Consider the following 23,637-nt stretch of genomic DNA (forward strand, 5'->3'; position numbering starts at 1 on the left):
TATGTATTTAACTTTTGAACATGTAACGAATACATTTATGTAAACATTTTGGAAACTTTAATGTATATGGTGGTGTGTACTTTCCTTTCTATGAACTGTTATGATACTGAATATGACGTCGTCCGCCCCCAAACGTTTCCGTCGTTCTGGTTTGGGGGTGTGACAGATTCCTTCAGTTCTTATTTATATTTTAGTTAAAATTAAAGAAAATACGTTTTATAAGTTATAAAATATTTTAAATATCTATTTTAAATTATATTAAACAAAATAACAATTCATAAACTAGAATAATAAAAGATAAAAAGAAATACGAAAAAGCTCATGTCAAGCTTGTAAATATACAAGCCAAATGAGAAAGTTATGCAATTGAAAAAGTTGTTGTCTGACTTTCAGGAGCTATTTGACCGAAATAAGTATAACTAAGCCCCTATTGTAGATGCTCTAAGGGAAGCAACCAGAAAAATAAAATAATTATAAAAAAAACATATTGCTTCACGTAGGTAAGTTGTTATTGTCGGCAAATAATGGACTAGTTCACCATCCAAAGCACCATCCATCTCGCTAAGAGCTATAAATCCATTGGCACGTCCAGTTGGTATCTTGAGAACATCAAGAATATGATTCATTCATATCTTTTTGTTTACCAAAGATAAAGATTATATTTTTTCGTAAAAAAAACACAATGTAACAATGATTTTGAGGAAAGATTTGAGGAACTGTAAGATAATTTGTCATGAATCAGTCACATAGAACATGTGCAATCCGGGGATGCAAAGAAGTTATACTGAGACGAACAAGGGGATTCCTATGTTCTAGATATCCAAGAACAATATATGCAACCTCTCTATATATTGACATCATGAATTCACCCATGTTTCTGTTTCATGGAAAAAGTTTATTCAAGCAATTATGGTTCGTTAACTTAATTCGTCTTTTTCACATGAACATTGAACAACCAAACCAATCTCAAGAGTTCACCAACTGCAGGAAGAGAACCATGTATGCTATGTACAAAAGCATTCTTCCCTAATCCATCTTGTGTTGCCTCACACATATGATAATACCTATCAACATCAACAGATATTGATAGATAGATCATAAAATAAGGATTTCAAAAGATTTGAAGTCTTTGTAATTCGTAAATGAACTAACCACCACACATGCCAACGAGTCTCTCGTTTTTCAATAACACGAAGGCAAGCATGCAATGCCTCAACTACCCTTACCCTAACAGCTAATGTTGGATCCCTCAATGCCACCCAGATATCATCCACAAATTCAGGCACATCAACATTGAAAACTGTAGAAGCATTCTAAGCCATTTCCTGATATAATATGCAAATAAGACACATATGATCACCAAAACTAGCATTAGCATACCTTATCCTTACTTTCACAATTCACAAAATATTGTAAAAAATGCAGTTTTTGGGTTAAAAAGAAATGTGATACCTTTAAGATTAGGACAGCAGAAAAGCAGCGATACTCAACTTTATCACCACCAAGCCATTTTAAGGCATTTTAAACTTGTGATGATAATATGATACAAGTACTAAAGTTATTACAAGTAAAATGTAAAAAAAATGTAATTGAAAAAGGATATAGGATTAGGTACACACCTGGCATTCCACCTCATCTGCAGTCATGGCTCCACCAGCTCTGGCTAAATGGCCAAGAACTTTACTAGCAAGGATTAAAAACTTTGGTTCCCGCTTTGTCTCGAACACAATGCGCATGTAATGAGAAAACTTGGAAACTTTTGTCCCACTTTACCCAAGTCTTAAGTCTATCAATTCATCAGTAGCCCTTAAAGCTCCTAAATTATCAGCAACATCATTGCTTTCTAGAAGACTAGTGATTCGATCATATAATTGGTCCATGAAATGAGAAAAGGATTCGTCACTAAGAGCACGTGCTTCTTCTTCAACATGTCTTCTTAAAGAAAAAACAGAACCATCCTGTCATTGAACAATATCAAGATATTAAGTACTCAATATGATAAAAACCTTGAAAATGGAAATTAACTATCTCTCTCTTGAAACGCATCTTCATTGGTGAATAATAGTGAAGCCACATTTATTGGCCTAAGCACGTGTTGAATTGAGTTATCAAAAACAATTATTAGTTAGGTTTCTTCAAGAAAACTTATTGGCAATTATTATGTCGTTCAACATTTGTTAAAAACATTAGATACATACTAAGCCATCTGATCCCACTCCCCCATTTTCAAGCCACATTAGCAGCATGAGCCAAGGACAAAATGGTAAATATTATCGCAAAAGAAATCAAAGACGCTTAAGAGTTGAGAGTTGAGAGTTGAGAGAGATATAAATTATGAGCAAACCATTAGTGTTATTTATAATAGAGCAGCTGGGTCAGCACGTAACGCTCGCTGCACAAAAAGAAAAAAAGATGCAACTATAAACTCACATCAACTGCAAAAGTACAAGTTAACAAAATCTCCATCACATATACATGTAGACTATAACCACCACAAGAGATAACCCAACCCAATATTCTTAAAGCTCGATGATTCATCAAACTAAATGATACACAATCTCGAAAATTTTCCCAGTCTGTCTGTAGCAGATCTTTAGCAATCAAATCATTGGATGCTCGCTTGGAAACAAACATAATTTTACAATTTACCAAAAAAAACGAAGACGATCTTGAAGTTAGCAAGACCTATTGAAAAATCCTCCTAGGAAAGAGAAACTATGGTTTGAATAGTTGAAAGAGTTGCAAGCAATTGAAAAATCAAAGACATGTTTGTGAAGAGCATGAGCATCTAAACCCTAAAAGAACCAGAAAGGGTAGAATGAAAATCGAGCAAGATCATAGGGGTACCTGAAGAGAAGAACGGAATCTTGTTCGAGAAAATGATGTTGGAGGGTTTCCGGATTACGATTCCGATGTAGTTTCTAATAGAAAACAGTCATGCTTTCCAATTCCATATAGGAGTGCAGTGCTTCGGCCTTTGAGCGTAACATTCGTGTTTGGGCCCATGTTTCTATAAATTCAAGTATCCGCTTTTGGGCATCTATAATCTTTCATCAATACAGAAAGATGCTTAGAACAAATGAGAATCAGAAACAAACGAGAATCAAGATTTGCATTCCTAATATTGAGACTTGAGAGTATAATACCGAATTAGGGCTTTTTCTGACAATTTCAACATCGAGTGGGAGATATGGTGGTTCTAGTGGGTAGAAGTAAGTAAGCCTTGATCGATGTCAACGAACGGGGAAGAATCGGTGGCGGCGGTCGAAGTGCAAGGGAAAAGAGCAAGCAACACTCGATGTATGGAGACGGAGGAAGACCGGAGAAGATTTATGTGGTCAAAGAACACACCCAGAGCTAAAGAGGGGAAACAAGGAAGGAAGGCAGGTTTTCTATTTTTTTTTATTTCCTTTTTCTTGCTGCTAGTTACTGAAGAGCGCGTTTGTAAAATTATAAAGCGACATTTCTAGACGACACGCCTTTAACATAAGCGCCCTCCGTGTTTTTTTTTTGTGAGACGCTAATTTTAGGGCACGCAAAAATGCACGTCCTAAATTCTTCAAATTTCTAAAGATCTAACATTATTTTTAGGGCACGCCCTTTTGCTTATCACTAATCAGTGTGTGTCGTAAAAATTGTGTCATTAAAGGCTTGTTTTGTAGTAGTGATAAAAAAAACATATCCTTATATGTATAAATACGTTTGAAAAAAAAATTAATGTTTGTTAAGGTGTAAAAATATCTAAAAAAAAATTAATATATATTTATTATATTTATATGTATTTTTCACATGATAAAAATAAAAATAAAGGTTTTTGCAGAAAAACCATAATATTTTTTTATCAGTTTACAAAATAGATTCAAATTCAATTGTTACTGGCTGAATAAGAAAAAAAATTGTTAGAATGCAACATTCTATAAATTTTAATGATTTTTTGTTAAAAATAAATAAATATAAAAAGAATTCAGACTATTTATAAACTGAACGAAAATATAAAGATCTATTAATGTAGCATGTTTTCGATGTGGTTAGTTTTTTATTGTGCTAAAATTTAAAATATGGGCTCTTATCTCGTCTTATAAAGTTATTGGGTGTGGTACCATACTTGTCACAGTTCATGTAGGTGTCGCATCATATTTGTCACACTTTAGCCAAAACTTATCATTTACATGGCGCGGGTTGCCACACTTGTCATACTATTTTTTTTAGTTAATATAAAAAAAAAACAAATATTTCAAACATATTATTTTTTTAAAAACTTAAATTTCATTAAACATAAAATAAAAATACAACACACCAAAAAAAACATAAAAATTCAAATTACAAACCTATAAATGTAAAAAAAAAAAAAAACAAAACCATGAAAATTAAAAAAGTGAAAGCTAGATGTTATATTTTTTTACAAGCTCCTCTTTGGCTTATATCGTTATTTCTCGTTCACATCCGTATAGCTCATTTGTGGATCTCGTTAAGATGGACTTGACACAAATTTTTTATTTTTCTTGTGCAAGTTCCAAGTATCGCTCCAAGGACGATTTCATAGTGACCATTTTTGTTGTTAATTGATCCATGTCGCTGTAACTAGTTGTCGTCGTTTTCCCCTTTCGCTTGGCTGGATCTCTTCCCATGGGACTAGTAACTCTTGCAACCTCAATAGGCTCCTTTTCATTGAGGGCTATCCCAACATGCGCATCAAACGATTGACTATGTGTTGTTTCAGATGTTTTGGTTCTTTTTGAAGAACCACTTGTATAAGTTTAGGAAGAGCCGATATCTTGCCATTCTTTTTGAAAGTTTTACAAATTTCCAAACATGTAAAAATTTGAATGACACCCCTTTTCAATTTCTTGTAACACCGTAAATTTCAAAACAATTTTTCGCATTTTATAAAAAACATAATTCATTTAATATTCGTAAAAACACCCATGTTTGAAATTCAATTCATGTCATATAAAAATCCCAAGATCTCATAACATAAAATCCCGTGTGTGTGTGTACTGATCAAGTCGCCGCCTTCCCACGGTCGTCACTAGTACCTGAAACAAATAACACCAAACACTGTAAGCACAAAGGTTAGTGAGTTCCCCAAAATACCACATATAACACATATTAGCCACTCGAGGCTATAACTCTGTGGGTCCGTGCACCCAAACTCTTTGAACCCTCAGGTTCTAACTCTGTAAACATGCACATCATAAATCACATAGAATAATGCAGCACAACACATACACATATATAGCATACAAGCACTGTATCACATAACTCTAGTTACCTACTCAAGGTAAAGTATAGTGAGAAGACTCACCTCATGTATCTCGATAATTCGCAAATCCCTGGAATCACTCGTGCTCGATCCCCCGAACTATAATCTTCCTATATTACAATATATCTCTAATGAACACTTTTACAACTAAGGTTGACTAACCCTATCAAGTCAACACTGGTCAACTCTGGTCAACGGTCAACTTTGACCGAACTCGGCGAGTGCACCAAAGCAACTCGGCGAGTCTAACGCGTTCACTAACTCTCTCGGATCTTTTCTTGGCATTTCGAGCACTCCCCTAACTCGACGAGTTCCACCTGGCATGAATCGCAGGGCAACCACGAGTCAACTCACCGAGTCTCAAGAACAGCTCGGCGAGTTCCGGCTTGACCCAACCCCATATTGACTCTCCCTGACTCACTGGGTTATCCCCCAACCCGGCGAGTCCACTCGCTGAACACTTTACGTGAAACCCCAACCCTACTCGTCGAGTCCCAAGAACAGCTCGGCGAGTTCATTCCATGCACACACTTTTATTGACCTTCTGAGGTCAGATCTGCTTTCCCAAACCATAGATCTGGCCTTCCCAAGCATGAATGTCATGTAAAGTTCGAAACTTGATGCTTGTATAACCCCCATAAGGCATCAAAAGGTGATTTGGTCCCAAAAATAACCACCTAGGTCCAATGACTCCATAATAACCCAAAAAACTCCAATGGTTAAGGTCTCTGGACCTCTTTGAGTCCAAATCCAAGGCACAAACTCGAAGAGGGACCATTTTCTTCACATCATCACTCTCCAAAGGGGTTATAAAACCCTAACTCTAAAGATCAACCCTATAATTGAAGGAGATTCGAACCATTACCTCAAAATGAAGCCTCTGGACTCTGGATCTGCTGGAATCTCACCTCCTCCTTGCTCTTGCCACCTTCCTCTTGCTAAACAAGGAATACAAAGGCCCAAAAGTGACTTCCTCTCTCCCAAAACGAATTAGCTCTCTTAGGGTTCTCTCAAGGGACTGGTATCCGCAATGGGAGGCTATAAGTGCCCTTAAATAGGCTCCAAACCCGGAGAATTTGGGTTTCATTAAACAGTGTGGACTCGCCGAGTCCACTCCTTGGACTCACCGAGTCCAAACGCGAACCCTCGTCCAAATCGCGATCCTACTCGGAGAGTTTGAGCTCCAACTTGCCGAGTCTCCTCAAAAAATACCAAAAATATAAGAATGAATAATACCTGAAATCCGGGCTGTTACAATTCTCCCCCACTAGAACTAGACTTCACCCTCGAAGTCTCGCTCTGCAAATAACTCCGGATGCTGCTCACGCATCTCACACTCCGGCTCCCAAGTCATATCGGAAACTCAACACCGAAAATTTTGAATACGCACCCGCGGATCACCTCTGTGGCATATATCACCCTCTCGTCAGCTATGGAAACTCTCAGAGGCCGACTCAGCGCCTCACGACTAACACTAATATGCTGACTAAAAGCCAAAGATACAAAAGACCGACTCGCACCCGAGTCAAATAACACCAAGGCAGGTACAGAATTCACAAGAAAAGCACCTACGCATAACATAATATAAGCATAATATCTCAAACATCAAAATAAATACACGAAAGAATACATACTAGCCACGACATCGGGCACTGCGCGGACCTCCTCCGCTGTCAACTGAAAAGCTCTCCCTTGTGCCCTCGGCGCCTCGGCCTTCACTGGCCGACTTTCGGTAACTTTGATTTGCAGCAGGGGCAGATCCCTGAGGTGCTCCCTGAGTTGATCCCCGCAACTACGGACACTCTGCCTTCCGGTGTCCGGTCTGGTTGCAGTGAAAACATACTGCAAACCCCTTAGGGCAGTCCTTGGCAATATGCCCCTCCTTACCACATTTGTAGCAAGATCCAGCTCTACATACTCCATCATGACCCTTGCCGCACTTTCCACAAGTGCGGCCCTTCTGGCTCCCAGATTTGGGATCAGTGGGCTTGACCCGCTTAGCTGCCGGTTGGGACTGTGTCGGTCGCCGATCCCTCCCCTGAAACTCCGCCTCCTCCCTGGCCTATGTCTCTAGCTCAATCTCCCTCTTCCGAGCATTTGCCTGAAGCTCGGCAAATGTCCGGTACGAGGAGTTCGCCACGAACTCACGAATGTCTCGCGTCAAGATACTCAAATATTGGCTCATGCGTGCTTGCTCAGTGGACACGTGCTCAGGGCAGAACATCGCCCTCTCGTGGAACATCCTGGTAATCACCGTAACAGACTCAGTACCCTGCTTAAGGGTCAGAAACTCCTAGGCCAAACGCTCCCTCTCTACCTGGGGAACGTACTCATCTCGGAACATGGCAGTTAACCTCTCCCAGCTCACTGCCGCAAGCTCAGCAGGCGAAAAGTGCGTTGTCACAAACTTCCACCAGTCCTTCGCTCCCAAGCGAAGCTGGTTCAGCGCGAACCGGACTCTCAAATGCTCAGGAGATGAGCTAGTGAAGAAACACCCCTCTATGTATGAAATCCACCTCATAGCCGCCACCGGGTCCTGGGTCCCGTCAAATTCTGGCGGTTTCGTATTGCTGAACTCTCAGAACAGCAACGCATCACCACCCTGCGGTCTCGCAGCAGCAACAGCTGCAGTGGCCGCCGCAACAGCAACCTCAGAAAGAGCAGCATAACGCTCGTCGAAAGTCTCAATCAGCATGGTCTTAATAGACCCGAACATCTCTGGTATCTCTGCCCTGATGGCCACAGCCACCTCCTCGTGGATGATCCGGTGGATCTCCTCATCACTAGCCCCACTGCTCTCTGGCATAAGACTTGTCCTCACCATGATCTACCTATGAAATACAACATACGATAAATTAGAATCCATTCAAGCATACTCACACTCGACAACTCTTCCCTCCTTGATCCTTGGCATTCCGAAGGTTCTTACTTGAACTGTACACTGCCCCGGTGCTTTCAGTAGTACGGGCCCAATACTACTGTCCGCACCGTTTCAGTATACACCCCAAATCCTCCTCTTCGGATCCTAATTTCCAAGTACTCTATCACTCTCTAACAGATCTCTCATAAGCTCCTCGCTGCTACCTATTCACTCTCAAGCATCTCATAGCAGCTCACCTCTCCCTAGGCTAAGGCATTACAAATCATGGCACTCTAGTCCTAATAGGAATACCTAGCCTACTCTAGCAAGAGAATACATCATATCAATCTCATAAACATATAATATAAGGGTATTTGGGGAAATCACCGTTCGGGCGCTGACTGATCGTACACACGTTTCTACTCTGAGTTTCTCTAAAAAATCTTTCACTTCTTTTATAAAATTTGGTTCTTTTTTGAAAATATTTCCAAATCCTCAGTTTGAGTTCAAATACTCCCGAAGGTGTACCCGAATCCCTCAAACCAAGGCTCTGATACCAACTTGTAACACCGTAAATTTCAAACAATTTTTCGCATTTTATAAAAAAACATAATTCATTTAATATTCGTAAAAACACCCATGTTTGAAATTCAATTCATGTCATACAAAAATCCCAAGATCTCATAACATAAAATCCCGTGTGTGTGTACTGATCAAGTCGGCACCTTCCCACGGTCGTCACTAGTACCTGAAACAAATAACACCAAACACTATAAGCACAAAGCTTAGTGAGTTCCCTAAAATACCACATATAACACATATTAGCCACACGAGGCTATAACTCTGTGGGTCCGTGCACCCAAACTTTGTGAACCCTCAGGTTCTAACTCTGTAAACATACACATCATAAATCACATAGTATAATGCAGCGCTACACATACACATATATAGCATACAAGCACTGTATCACATAACTCTAGTTACCTACTCAAGGTAAAGTATAGTGAGAAGACTTACATCGTGTATCTCGATAATTCGTAAATCCCTGGAATCACTCGTGCTCGATCCCCCGAACTATAATCTTCCTATAATACAATATATCTCTAATTAACACTTTTACAACTAAGGTTGACTAACCCTATCAAGTCAACACTGGTCAACTCTAGTCAACGGTCAACTTTTACCAGACTCGACGAGTGCACCAAAGCAACTCGGCGAGTCTAACGCGTTCACTAACTCCCTCGGATCTTTTCTTGGCATTTCGAGCACTCCCCTAACTCGACGAGTTCCACCTGGCATGAATCGCAGGGCAACCACGAGTCAACTCACCGAGTCTCAAGAACAGCTCGGCGAGTTCCGGCTTGACCCAACCCCATATTGACTCTCCCTGACTCACTGGGTTATCCCCCAACCCGGCAAGTCCACTCGTTGAACACTTTACGTGAAACCCCAACCCTACTCGCCGAGTCCCAATAACAACTCCGCAAGTTCATGCCATGCACACACTTTTATTGACTTTCTGAGGTCATATCTACTTTCCTAAACCATAGATCTGGCCTTCCCAAGCATGAATGTCATGTAAAGTTCGAAACTTGATGCTTGTATAACCCCCATAAGGCATCAAAAGGTGATTTGGTCCCAAAAATAACCACCTAGGTCCAATGACTTCATAATAACCCAAAAAGTTCCAATGGTTAAGGTCTCTGGACCTCTTTGAGTCCAGATCCAAGGCACAAACTCGAAGAGGGACCATTTGCTTCACATAATCACTCTCCAAAGGGGTTATAAAACCCTAACTCTAAAGATCAACCCTATAATTGAAGGAGATTCGAACCATTACCTCAAAATGAAGCCTCTGGACTCTGGATCTGCTGGAATCTCACCTCCTCCTTGCTCTTGCCACCTTCCTCTTGCTAAACAAAGAATACAAAGGCCCAAAAGTGACTTCCTCTCTCCCAAAATGAATTAGGTCTCTTAGGGTTCTCTTAAGGGACTGGTAGCCGCAATGGGAGGCTATAAGTGCCCTTAAATAGACTCCAAACCCGGAGAATTAGGGTTTTATTAAACAGCGTGGACTCGCTGAGTCCACTCCTTGGACTCGCCGAGTCTAGACCGAACCCTCGTCCAATCGCGATCCTACTCAGTGAGTTTGAGCTCTAACTCGCCGAGTCTCCTCACAAAATACCAAAAATATAAGAATGAATAATACCTGGAAATTCGGGTTGTTACATTTCTATACATTTCAAGAGCCTTATGCAAAATGGTTTCATCGTTTGCACCACTTTGTCATTGCTGCTTCACACTCGAAAACACACAGTTAAACTCTATCACCATTTTGTTGACATTTCGTCACTTCGAATAAACTTGTTTTTTTACAGTAATCACCAAGATTCGTCTCATTGAGAAAATGTCGCGTGATTTTCCGGAAGTAAGTTAGACAATCTTGGTTGTTTCGGATCACCGGATCTTCGGAAACATCCACCCAAGCACGAGCTAATGCTTTTTCTTCAGCTGGTGTCCATTGCTTTGGAACCGCCATTCCACTTTTTTTTTTTTTTTTTTTTTTTTTTTTTTTTTTTTTGTAGGCGATTCTCTTCCTGCTCCAATTTCGTTTCGGGGACAACTTCGGGTTCCGCTTGACATGGAAATTGGGTTTGGACTTTGAAATTCATTAGCGAGTCGAGAATATCATCTAATGGATTGAAGTCATTCCCCATTTGGGTTGAGAAATTCATTTGTGGTTGGTTTTGTAATTTGAGTTGTCTTTGAAATAGTGATTGATTGTGAAATTGATGTTAGAGAATTAATAAGCCGATCACGTTGATTTTAACAAAGTTTGGAGAAGAAGGTGAAATGTTTGGGTTTTGGGTTGGAAGAGGAAGCCATTTTTTTTTTACAAAATTTATATTGGTTGAGTGAAAATATGAAGATGGTTAAGTGAGATAAATTGTAACATATAGTGGTATATATATATATATATATATATATATATATATATATATATATATATATATATATATATATATATATATATATATATATATATATATATATATATATATATATATATATATAAGGGTGGATTTAGGGTGGGTCACTAGTGGCACCGGCAACCTCTAACTTTTTCGGACGTAGTGGAAAATTTTTCAAATTTTTTCAAAAAATTTATTTTTTCTATTATCATGCGATCCCTTACTTTCCTGTGACACCCCTAATGTGAAATTATGCATCCGTCCCTATATATATATATATATATATATATATATATATATATATATATATATATATATATATATATATATATATATATATATATATATATATATATATATATATATATATAGGGGTGGATTTAGGGTGGGTCACTAGTGGCACCGGCAACCTCTAACTTTTTCGGACGTAGTGGAAAAGTTTTCAAATTTTTTCAAAAATTTTATTTTTTCTATTATCATGCGATCCCTTACTTTCCTGTGACACCCCTAATGTGAAATTATGCATCCGTCCCTATATATATATATATATATATATATATATATATATATATATATATATATATATATATATATATATATATATATATATACATGGTAAAAGTGAGGATTTTTTTTTTTGAAAAGAAACAACAGTCACAAATGACTCTTTAACGTTCAAATCATCAAACCCAATACCCTCTCTCTCATTGGTAACATCTAGCCGAGATACCGAGCCGAGTTTGGCATGCCGAGAGGTCGGCCCAGTATGCACCGATGTAGGCGAGCTGGTTACCGAGGCCATACCGTCTAGCCTAAAGGGTTAACTGAAGATGGGCTTTAAAAGGTCGAGGGTTACAAATGTTTAAGACTGTAAGTTCAGGGGCTGAATTTGTAGCAGATAAAAGTTGAAGGACTGCGGCTCGCTTTGATGGTTCTTTAGAAACTCGCAATCCTTTCTTTCCCATGGGTCAACCGTTATCCTACCCGAGAGCATATAAACGTGTGTTGGCATCTGGAGATCATAATTCAATCTCTCTTCATCATCATTCTCTCTCAAAGTGTTTAGAGTTTTCTTACTCTGATAGATTAGTGTTCGTGTGTGGTTCTCACCTTGAGAATCATACGTTTCTTTGTTCTTCTAATCATTTAGGTTGCAAAAACTTTTATCTAATGTTTTTTGGTTTATTGTAATCATTATGCTGCAAAAATTGTTTTGTTTGTAAGCATTTGAGAAATAAAGTTTCTAAGGATTTCTGGTATCGAGCCGAGACTCATACAAGTGTTACTGGGATAAAAAACTATATTTTTTTCATCGGAATGACATTGACAGTGAAATTGCAAATAGGCATTTACTAGCCAACAAAGGCAATAATGGTTCGTAATTATTATCCATTATCATACATGCGTACGTATATTCCATAGGGAAAGCAACAAAGGTACCACTTGAATTTTATTTTGTGGATTAAAAAGTAAAAATGAACTTGAAATAAGTTATAGAAGATATGGAAACAATAAACATGTGGTGCTAAATTAAGTATCATTATAATTCTGCTAAAGTATCATTATAATTCGACTTCTTTCACATGGGCCCATATATTATTAGTTTTAATTTTCTTTTACAAAAGTTAAGGATTTGTTATGAGCATTATCTTGTTATTAGAAACCATGGTTGTAGAAATCGGGATTAATCGGTGATTAATCGTGGATTAATCACTTGGCATTCTTCAACCGTCGAGGATTAGGGCATTAATCGGAAATTTATGATTAATCAGGTTTGGTGGGATTAATCGGTCTTGATGGGATTAATCGGTCAACAAAAGTCAAAAAATCGAAAAAAGTCAAAAAAAGGTCAAAAAAAAAAAATTTATAAATTCAAAAAACTAACTTTCTTTTTTTACTCCAAAATTTTCAAAATTTCAGATTTTCAAATATTATACTAAAATGTTCATATTTTCGTATTTTCAAATTTTCAAATTACAATTTTTATTATTTTCTAATTTTAAAGTATTTGTTTTTCTTAAGATATATTAATATTTAATTAATTTTAATATTTTATTAATAATCTATGGTTCCCGATTAATCCTCGATTAATCCCCGCCAAGACCGATTAATCCCTTAACACCAGTCGACCGTCGAGCTACCGTCAAACGATTTCTACAACCTTGTTAGAAACTAATTTATAACTTGTGGGTATTACCGTTATAAAATTAATTAAATTTTTAGAAAATTAATTAAATTTTTATAGTAAAAATTCATAATTATTAACCACTTATTATAAATAAATTATTAATTAAGAGATATAATAAAGTTTTAAAGTTAATATAACTTCAAATTTAACATATAATTACAAAAACTAAATCTTTCTATAAAAGTTTAAAATTTATTATTTAAAACATTAACGTCATTAATTGTGATAGTGATTTGCCTGATATATCTTCCTGACATGTAATATAATATTAATGAGTAGTTGTATTAGAGTGAAATATGAGATTAAACATATTTTTTAATTTAGTGGAACTCAAAAACTGAAAGATATCAACATAGTTTTCTCAAAGTAAAAAACCAAATAGTTTGGTTTGTTTTAATAAAAAACCGAGCGGCCCTAAAGCCTTGCTCAGTACTCCCTACGTGACGACATTTTTACATGCAAACAATGAAACATATTGGCATAAAATTTGTCACCACACATAAAACCATACTGGTTTTAAGTTTGGAATCGTATAACTTTTCCCTCAAAAGTAAAAATGGAGTACATAAAAATAACCTACGAGCAACTGTATCTTCTATATTTTACAAGCACACTAAAAGTTGTTATCAAGACAACAAAATAGGTAGGGACCCGTGGGGAAGCTTATGATTGAGCACTGAGATCTTATTAACCATTATATGATTGTTTTTTCATATAGCTATTGCTCTCAGCCAGAAATTCATGTATCTGGAGTTAATTTTGGTTTCATCATCAACCACAAGATGCAAATGAATAAGTTTGACGCAATTGATAACAAACTACTAAAATATTAAGTGTATCCAAACTAGCATATTAAGTTTCATATTTAGTTATCAAAGTAATAAATGGGTGTATTGGCAACAATGTTTTGAAAGTTTTTAGGAGCTTTAAAAAAAACTTGAACTAAAGAAAACGGTTCGGATTTAATGCTTTTATTTTTGAATAAAAAACTTTTAATCCAAAAGCTATTTCAAAAAACTTTTTAGGTTTTTATCTTTTAAGTTTTATGTAATTTACACATTATAAAATCTTAGAGTAAATTACACGAATGGTCCCTATGGTTTGGGGTAATTTGCACGTCTGGTCCCTAACTTACTTTTTTAACTCGGAAGGTCCTTACTGTTTGTTTTTGTTACGTGTTTGGTCCCTTCTATTTGTTTTTGTTACGCGTTTGGTCCCTATCTTACCTAAAAAGACTATTATTTGATCAAGGAAAAATGATGGGATAGGTAGGGTAAGATGAGTGTGTTTATTTAAATAAATTAAAAAATCAAGGGCAAAATAGACTTTTTAGGTAAGATAGGGACCAAGCGTGTAACAAAAACAAACAGTAGGGACCTTCTGAGTTAAAAAAATAAATTAGGGACCAAATGTACAAATTACCCTAAACCATAGGGACCATTCGTGTAATTTACTCAAAATCTTAAACTCCTTTATGTTAAATATTTCTATACAAATAAAAACTACGGTCTCCAGCTACCAAGTATTTTTACCAAACATACAGCACTTCAATGGCATATTAAATATAATAACATTCAAAAATGAATTTGAAAAATACTTTCAAACACAGTTGACAAAGTCAAACCGATTCTGTAATAATATAATTAGCCACTTCTCGTGATTATATGTCTTGCTCATAGCTGGAAAGATGGCAATAGGTGAGGGCATGCACGTCTTATTGGGTGGAAATAAAAGTTACAATTTTTATCGGCATCGGTTCCATTCCAGTCAACATAATACACTGTGTTATGTCATGTCGTAAGTCGTAACAAACAGAACTTTCAAATAATAAAAGAAAATCAAATTAACATAAGGCTATCATGGGACATGACAAGGAAAAGTACAAGTATCACGTTGTTGATCCAAAGACTATTAACCAAATTGGTCACATTATCTTATCTTTGCACATGTATCCAGCCAAGCTTTGTTATTTTCTCTATGTTCATTTCCACCTGTCACCAAGTCGAACTGCAACATCATAACAAAATAAATACCTTTTTTTTCTTTTCTTTTTTAATTATCTTTCTCCAAATCACAAAACTGATCAACAAACTAGGCTCTCTAAAACAGGGACTGAAAATGAAGGTAAAGTTTTAACTCTATTGACATTTGAAATCTGACATTGCCTCTTGATCAATGCTACTGCTACATGTTTGTTTGCCTCTGTTTCATTTCAGCTACTAGATTGGATGCAGCACAAGTTTCACCAGACCAGCAATGAGCACCTAATAACAGAATTTGCTCCAAGTAAGTCATGACATGTATCTTCAATTCTCACATGTTTTATAAACATATCGTTTTACACATTCCTTAACGAACAGGGAACTCATGTGCATCTCTTACGGATTTACAATACTATCCTAAATCACAGTACTGTTATTCTAAGGCTCAAAGCAATAAACAAAGAGAGAAGCATTTTCGTAAATCATTTGCATGCATAGAGAGTGCTAGATCTGATAAAGAGCAGAATGAACAGGAACCATCTGATGAAGTACTCTTCCATGGATTCCTGGCAATTGGGACTCTTGCCATTACTGAACCAGAAACACCAACATTCGCCACCTCTGTTGAGAATATTACATGGAAAGAAACTGAAGCAACTGAGAATGAACTGAATGTTATCAATGGCGAGTTAGAAAAGGTGCTAAGAACTGAAGGAAAGGAAGAAGGAGGAGAAAAGAAGGAAGATGGAGCAGTTGTTTGTCCACTACAGACTTATCTATTTGGTTCTGTGATTGGATTGCCTGAAACAACTACGAGAAAGAAAGAACATAGAGCATCACTTGGAGAGCTCTTTCAGAGAACTAAAATGGAAGAAAAAGAAACTGTTGGACCTAAAAACAATGATGGAGAAAAGAGAAAGGAGAAATCTGCTGTCCATTTGATGAAAAAGATACTAAAAGGAAGAACCCTATATCCTGGTTCAGCTGATAAAAAACCAGGCAAGGTATGTATGTGCATGAACTTGACTTTTATCTTCTAGTAAACGTGTAAATGTGTCGTTTAGCTCCACAGTAATCTACCGTTTTAGTAAAAAGTGTAAATAATTAGTTGAGTATATATATGCTTGCATGGTTTCTTAATGTGGGGCTTTTTACAGCTCCAACGTATGTTCCATAGGAAAGTTCACCCTGAAACTGCTGCGCCTAAGTCTGACGATCTCACATTATTTCCTCTGGTGGATACTTCTAAAAAAGGTGAAAATTTTTGTACCAGTGATTCAGATGGGAACAGGGAATGCTGGATCAAATCAGACACAGAGTGTAAGTATACAATTTGCTTTTAAATCATATAAGACCTTTGATTTATCATTATTATATACTATAGAATGTAGCAGTAGTTGATAACTTATGTAAGACCATGTCGGTAGGTAGGTTATCAACTACTTCCACATTCCGAAACAAGGATACAATAAGGTATTTTACTAATTAAGATGGAAAAGATTTTCAAGTTGATAAGCAGCCTAGAATATTATCTGATTCATGATCGCTATTTCTTGAGTAGACCTGGTGCTTGAAGTAAAAGGGAAAAAAGATGGCAAGTGATGTAGCACTACGTTGAATTGGGGCTGGAAGACTATGTTATATATGCAACATGAATTCCTATAATAATTTTTGAGTGTTATGTCGGTTTAAGAGAATAAAAGGGCACCTTCACCTTGTGATTGGATGCATGAGCGTGCCTAAAACTTAATCTTTGTATCCCTTCAGACATTTGTGTATTAGTGATCATATACCTGCAATATTTTATTCAGTTTTAATGAAATCCTATACCTTTCAGCTATAAATAGGAATACTTCAAAAAATTACAAAGAAACTTTGTACATCTAGAGATCACTACAACGATGAATTAATATTTTTGGTACAAGATATTCTTAAATCACATATATACTAGCTAGTAACATTTTAAATAATTAATCTTCACAATCTGTAATAACATCCCACAAACTAGTGAGTGTAGTGCCCAATTCTACAAAAGAATGACAGATAAAAATTCAACGGCAATCAAATACTAAAAATAGCGTGCTTTCTTGTTGAATATCTTTAGAGATTATTCGGGATATAACAAGATTTGTTGTGGATCACTATTTTTTTGAATCGTAAGTTGTAACGCCCGCAGATTCGGTCTAATCAATTTAGAGATAATGGGCGTCAAAAATGATTTTTTAATAAAAGGTTATTTAGAATAAATGATCTTAACCAAAGTATAGTATATGTCACAAGGGTTTCGTACATATAAAAAACCCTGAAATCCGACTTATAACAAAGAAATTATGATCCGTCGAAGTTTTACGGCTGAACTAACATGGCACCGCGTAACATAAAAAGTGAAATTTTGATAAATTAATTTTTAGTCTTAGGGATCTAAATGAAAGTCATAGTAGATGTTAAACCGAAATCGTGCATATAGATAACATCAAAGTCAAACTTCGTATGAGAAAGTTATGATTTTTCTAAGATTTGGTATAGTAGTTTGGCATAGTAGTGTGCAGCTCGGAATTCGAATTTTAGATCGATCAATTTTTATCGGACACAATCTAAACGAGAATTGGAGATCTCGTTAATAGGAACTCAAGGATATAAAGACAGACGAAACCAGACGTCGGATGACAAAGTTATGAATTTTTAACGGATTTTATATGTTTAAGCCTGTTAAAATATAACGTTAAAATAAATTCAAAATTAGCCGACGGAGTCTAAACGAAAGTTGTAGAACCCATCAATACCTACGTGTGGATACAACGAATGTTGAAAATGGAGCTCGTATTTTAGAGGTTCATTAAAATTGGAAGGACACGAGTGTGACACATGGCCAAATCCTGACCTTCACTTTCTCCCAATGGCTTCGCTTCGGATGGTGAAACATGCCCCCTCGTACGCACAACGTAGGCTTCGGATGCCCCGCGTACTGAGTACGCACAACGTACACCGAAGTTACGCCCTACGTACTCGTACTTCACAGCCTATAAATAGATGCGAGGTTCTTCATTTCTCTTCACACATTTCCCATTCTTTCTCTCTCAAACATTCTTCTTGTAACAATCATAAAAATCATGCCAAATTTAAACTTTTTAAAACCTTTTCAAAACCAGGATTATTACAAAACATGTTTCCAAAATAGTATAATGTCAAAGTATCCGAAAATCAAATCATAAAAATATGAAACATAATGAGTTGTATGATCACGTCTTCACCTTCCCGCGGTCATCAAAGGTACCTGAAACATAACTAAGAATTGTAAGCCCGAAGCTTAGTGAGTTCCCCCAAAATACCAACGACATACAGATATGACCATGTCATATAAACAAATAAGCAAACAACATGCATAATGAGTCATCAGTTTGACTGGATCGCCTCCCCAAGCCTTCAGTCTATCTGGACCGCTCTACGAGCCTTCGGCACGTCTAGACCGCCCCTTAGGGCCTTCAGCCTATCCGGACCGCTCAATGGGCCTTCGGCCTGACTAGATTTGCCTGCCTTGGGCCTGCAGTCTACTCGGTCCGCCCAGGGTGTCTTCGCCTACTGCACATAGCAGGACCTGCCTCAACCCTTTCCCCAAACCAATAACCATGTGCACATACATATAAACAAGTAAACATGCAGATCTAACAGATTACTAATCATGGCAATCACCCTATAACCAGGATGTTGATCTAACCGATCTCTAACATAGCAACCATCCTATAACTAGGATACTGATCTTACCGATCTCTAATATAGCAACCATCCTATAACCAGGATACATATCATAAAGCATAACGTGCAATGAACCCGAATACAAATCCGAAAAGGGCCGGCATGGGTGCCTTCGACCCTGTTAGTATAGTGATGACAACTCTGCTCGCAAGTGTCGTACTGAAGTGATAAGCTCAAAACCTCGAATCTCAGCCATGAACTCCACCACCTATAATTGCCATAAGACCATTTCCATAAATTTCCAATTTACCAAAACACCCCAAAAGTCAAAGTGGTCAACCTTTGGTCAAAGTCAAAGTCAATGGTCAAGGTCAACATCCCATGTTGACCCTACTCGTCGAGTGCAACTCACTGACTCGTCGAGTCCCTCCAGCACTCGAGAAGTCGTGAAATCCCCCGTCGACTCATCGAGTTTCCAGACAACTCGCCAAGCCTCTACGTGTCCAAAAGTCAAGAAAACCCTAGCTGACTCGTCGAGTCATCTTGCTGACTCACCGAGTCCATGTAGAGGTCCTCAAGGTAAATCTTCATCGGACTCGCCGAGTTGACCAAGCAACTCATCGAGTCCCTTTAGTCCTTTTTCCATTTAGATGATTTTAAGCCTCCCTAAAGTTCCATATTACAGATCTAATCTCCTAAGGCTTGTTTCCTACGTAAAGTTGCAAACTTTACGTACATGCAAGGTGATAATGGCCCAAAACAAGCTAAATAAGAGGTTCTAGGTATGGGAAAGGCATTAACTTAATAAAGACTGAAACTTTATGACTTTAAGAGCCAAGATGAGTCTAGATCTGAATCTGCCACTTCAGATCATACCAAATACCCTAAATGAATCATCAACATTGCTAAAATGGACCTAAATCTCAAACATGAATAGATCTAGTTAAAAGAAGGTCAAGGTAACGACTTGTTACCTCAAAACGATACTAAGATGAAGTGGGACTTGGATCCACATTCTTTTCTAGTTCCAAACTTGAGTACTTCAATATCTTCATTCCACAATCCACCTCAAGGCTTAATATCACACAAAAAGAGAGAAAATAGCGATTTAGGGTTTTCTGGACTCAAAATGGGTTGTAAGGGGAGGCTAAGGGGGCAAATGATCCTTTAAATAGGATGCAAAACCCAGGAAATTAAGGTTTCATCCCCCAGCTCCAACTCGTCGAGTCGTGTCCTCAAACTCGTCGAGTTGGTCCTTTAAACACACGGCCAAAAATCGTTCATACTCGACGAGTTAGGGCATCCAACTCGTTGAGTAGATCTTTCAAAGATGAAAATAAAGATGTTTGGGGAGTTACACTTCTTAACCCTTCCCCTTCCCTAGCACTTTCCAAGTGTTAGAGGTGAGTCCTGGAGCGACAGAAGGCTACGAGAAGAAGAGCTTTCGTCTCAGAATTTTTGTCTCTACAGAGCCCGAATCCTAGCTAAACCCCCTTGTAAGTGAGTTATGCCTACCCTACTTTAAGTATGTTTATGTTTAAGTTCATTATCGTTATTATGAACCTATAAACAATAAATGTGCTAAGTATTATAAATTATACAAGGTGTTATTATAATATATTTTAACTGCTCACGGTACAGGAAATCTGGTTTGAAGGGTCGCATAAAGGTTGTTGGATTTCAGAACAGCTTTAATGCCAAAATGGTACTACCCTCCGGTGTTTCATGTTTGGCCCTATATATACATAGTAGTCGAAAAGTTTTATTAACACTTATAAAATAATATAGTTCATAGAGCTAATAATTAGTCGCAATCAATAGTAGACTAAGATCTAGCGATAATTATATTAGGTTTCATCGAAGGAAAATAAAATTGTTAAAAGCCAAGTGCTACCCGAGTTTGAAGTCATCACTTTAACAAGTGAGTACATAGTTACTTTCGTCTTACACATAGATATGAAGTATTTAGTATTAATACATGCTATATGTGCTTATTATCTGTGTTCCTGATATATATGCTAGATGAACGATTTATACATGTTTTACGTGATTTAAATTGTATATGTAATTTTATACCTATAAGTATATTGGGTAAAGATGGGTAAATGAAAGATGAGATTAATGATGAGAGATGAAAGATGATATAAATGATGAGAGGTGAAAGATGATATGAAGCCTTGACCCAAGCGATGATTAACTCATCTAGTAGAATATACATGACGACAACATACTATTCTAGACAATGCTAGCATGCTTGCAACCTGTAAGTGTTGTGAACAATATGTTCACCAGATGTACTCTAAAAACCTTGACAGCTATGGACTTAGTGCCCTACAAATAAATGTTGGCAACTATGGACTTAGTGCCTTACAAATGAATGTCGGTAGCTATGGATTTAGTGACCTATAGATGAACATTGGCAGTTATGGACTTAGTGCCTAATAGATAACATCGGCAACTATGGACTTGGTGTTGTTAGATAAGCCCTTACAGCGATGGACTTCGTGCCTATTCCTTAGGAAAATCCTTAGGAAAAATATTGAGGAATAGATGATTCTTAGGGAAGATACTTAATAATAAAGAAGATAATGAGGATAGGTAATTAGGTTAATTGTATGATGATGAAACATAATAAATATATTATTGTGGGTTGAAAACCCTATGTACTCACCAGGTTTCCTAACCTCACCCACTTTGTTTATTTTTATCACATGTATCGATACAAAGACACATGACACTGAGAGATTATAGGAGATATAGATCATTATTGTAAATGCATGTAAGGTCTGTTTATGCTTATGTTTCTGTATTAACGAAGACATCCCAAAGTTTTAATATAAACAAAATATATTTCTTCATAAATGATTAGATATTATCTTTATCATTTTTTCTGGGAACAAATTCCGCAATATCATTCTTTAAAATGGATACTCTAATTTTTAAATAATCATAAATAAAATTTTAAAAATGACTGTGAATTTGGGGATATCACAGAAGTGTTGTGTTCTTTAAAAACCCTGGGCACATCAACAAAAGCCTTGAAGTGAAAGCGTGAATGTCATTAGCATTATAACTTTACAAAATGAGTTGAGTGCACACGTAGGACTTAGACAGAGAGTAATAATAAATGGTATATATCGATACAAACCTACATAAATTCAATTGTATGTATCGATATTGTGTGTGTGTGTGTGTGGATCACATTTGTCTTTTGACTTCATACTGACATTTCTGTTGGATTTTAGTATACTACAACATCCTATGGTGCACATACAACCCTAAATTCTTTAAATCTATGTTTTCTCTAACTATACATGCAATATTGTTTCCAAAGCATTAAGCCTACAATTAGCATACAATTGACATAAACAGCATAAAATACTAGTTAAGAGTTTACCTCTTTATGTAGCTTGTAGATTTGTTGTATTTGGCCTTTAAGAACTTAGCACCCCAAGTGTTATGTCTCAAACGGTTCACAACACACCTAGGACAACGGAGAACTTGTGAGAGATGTTGCTAGCTCCAAAATCGACTCTAATGAACTCCAAGAACTCTAGTGTCCGATTTTGGGTGCTAAGGGAGTCCTTTTATAGTGTGGCAAAGTCTAGGGTTACATCCATGCAAACCCTAATACCCATGACCTTTCATATTACTTAGGCTCCATGGGTTAAACCTCCATGGACTACCATATTGGTTTAGCCCATCATAAATAACAATTGGCCCACACTATAAGAATCATTGATTACCAAATCAATCCCCATATATTTAATTAGTCTCTTTTGATCACATAATTAATTCCAAATTAATTCTTGATCAATACTAATTAAATAATATGATTTCATATTAATATATTATAACGTATAATATATTAATAAATCATAAGTAGCCTCTTACTCAAGTATCCATCCTATCAAATTGTCTTGGTGATATGCAACCTGAAATGGACCATGCTACTCTCGGGTCAAGTACATACCAATTATAGTTATGATCTTAGACACCTAATCTCGGTCTCCCACTTGGATAAGTCTAATAACTATTATTGCAAGCACGACTCCAAAATCCTGACTAGCAATCATAGCTCTTAAAAGCCGTTGTTGAACTCTGACCAAGTTAATGACGTGTCCATCAGATACGGGATCATATATTCCTCCATTCAAGATATTATATGGACATGAAACATGGATCATAATCATTTTCTCTATCCATCTGTTGCTTCCTAATTTCCGATTTATAACGACCGACTAATTGAACAAATCAACTCAATCCAGGCTTGGCCAAGCGCTTAGGGTCGTCATCACTAAATCATCGAGGGGCCCACAGATATCGCTTTTATCCCATATTGGGTAAAAGGAACGGATAAATTTTGATTCATATGTTTGCTCTATTTACTCATAAAATCACACACAATGATACATTTTATAACACCGAGTTACCGGTGCATTTACATATCATCAATGAGCAACCGACTTGTAAACTGCAACTATATGTCTCAATTTCAAGAATATAAGATATTGTCGTCTCACAATCATTCATGATGAAATCCATGAAGTGATTCAGATGAGCGTGGGTTTAATCAAATACTCGAATCTTATTCCAGGAGTACTCATGAACACTGCAGAAAACTTGTGCTATGTCTAAAACACCTAGACAGTCTACAGTCAGATTGATGACAGTCTTGC

At 36.9% G+C, this 23,637-nt stretch overlaps 1 protein-coding gene across 1 annotated transcript; it reads left to right on the forward strand.

Moving 5' to 3' along the window:
• The first annotated feature begins 15,256 nt into the window (after positions 1 to 15,256).
• Positions 15,257 to 17,109, forward strand: LOC145007992 (protein LAZY 1-like). Its single transcript, XM_078966604.1, has 5 exons — positions 15,257 to 15,407; positions 15,500 to 15,569; positions 15,644 to 16,269; positions 16,423 to 16,585; positions 16,827 to 17,109. The coding sequence occupies exons 1-5, from the start codon at positions 15,261 to 15,263 to the stop codon at positions 16,865 to 16,867; spliced, it is 1,047 nt and encodes a 348-aa protein (XP_078822730.1). The 5' UTR covers positions 15,257 to 15,260; the 3' UTR covers positions 16,868 to 17,109.
• The last annotated feature ends 6,528 nt before the right edge of the window (positions 17,110 to 23,637 follow it).

Source organism: Lactuca saligna, chromosome 8 (assembly GCF_052625555.1).
Source record: "Lactuca saligna cultivar CGN05327 chromosome 8, ASM5262555v1, whole genome shotgun sequence".
Taxonomy (NCBI): domain Eukaryota; kingdom Viridiplantae; phylum Streptophyta; class Magnoliopsida; order Asterales; family Asteraceae; genus Lactuca; species Lactuca saligna.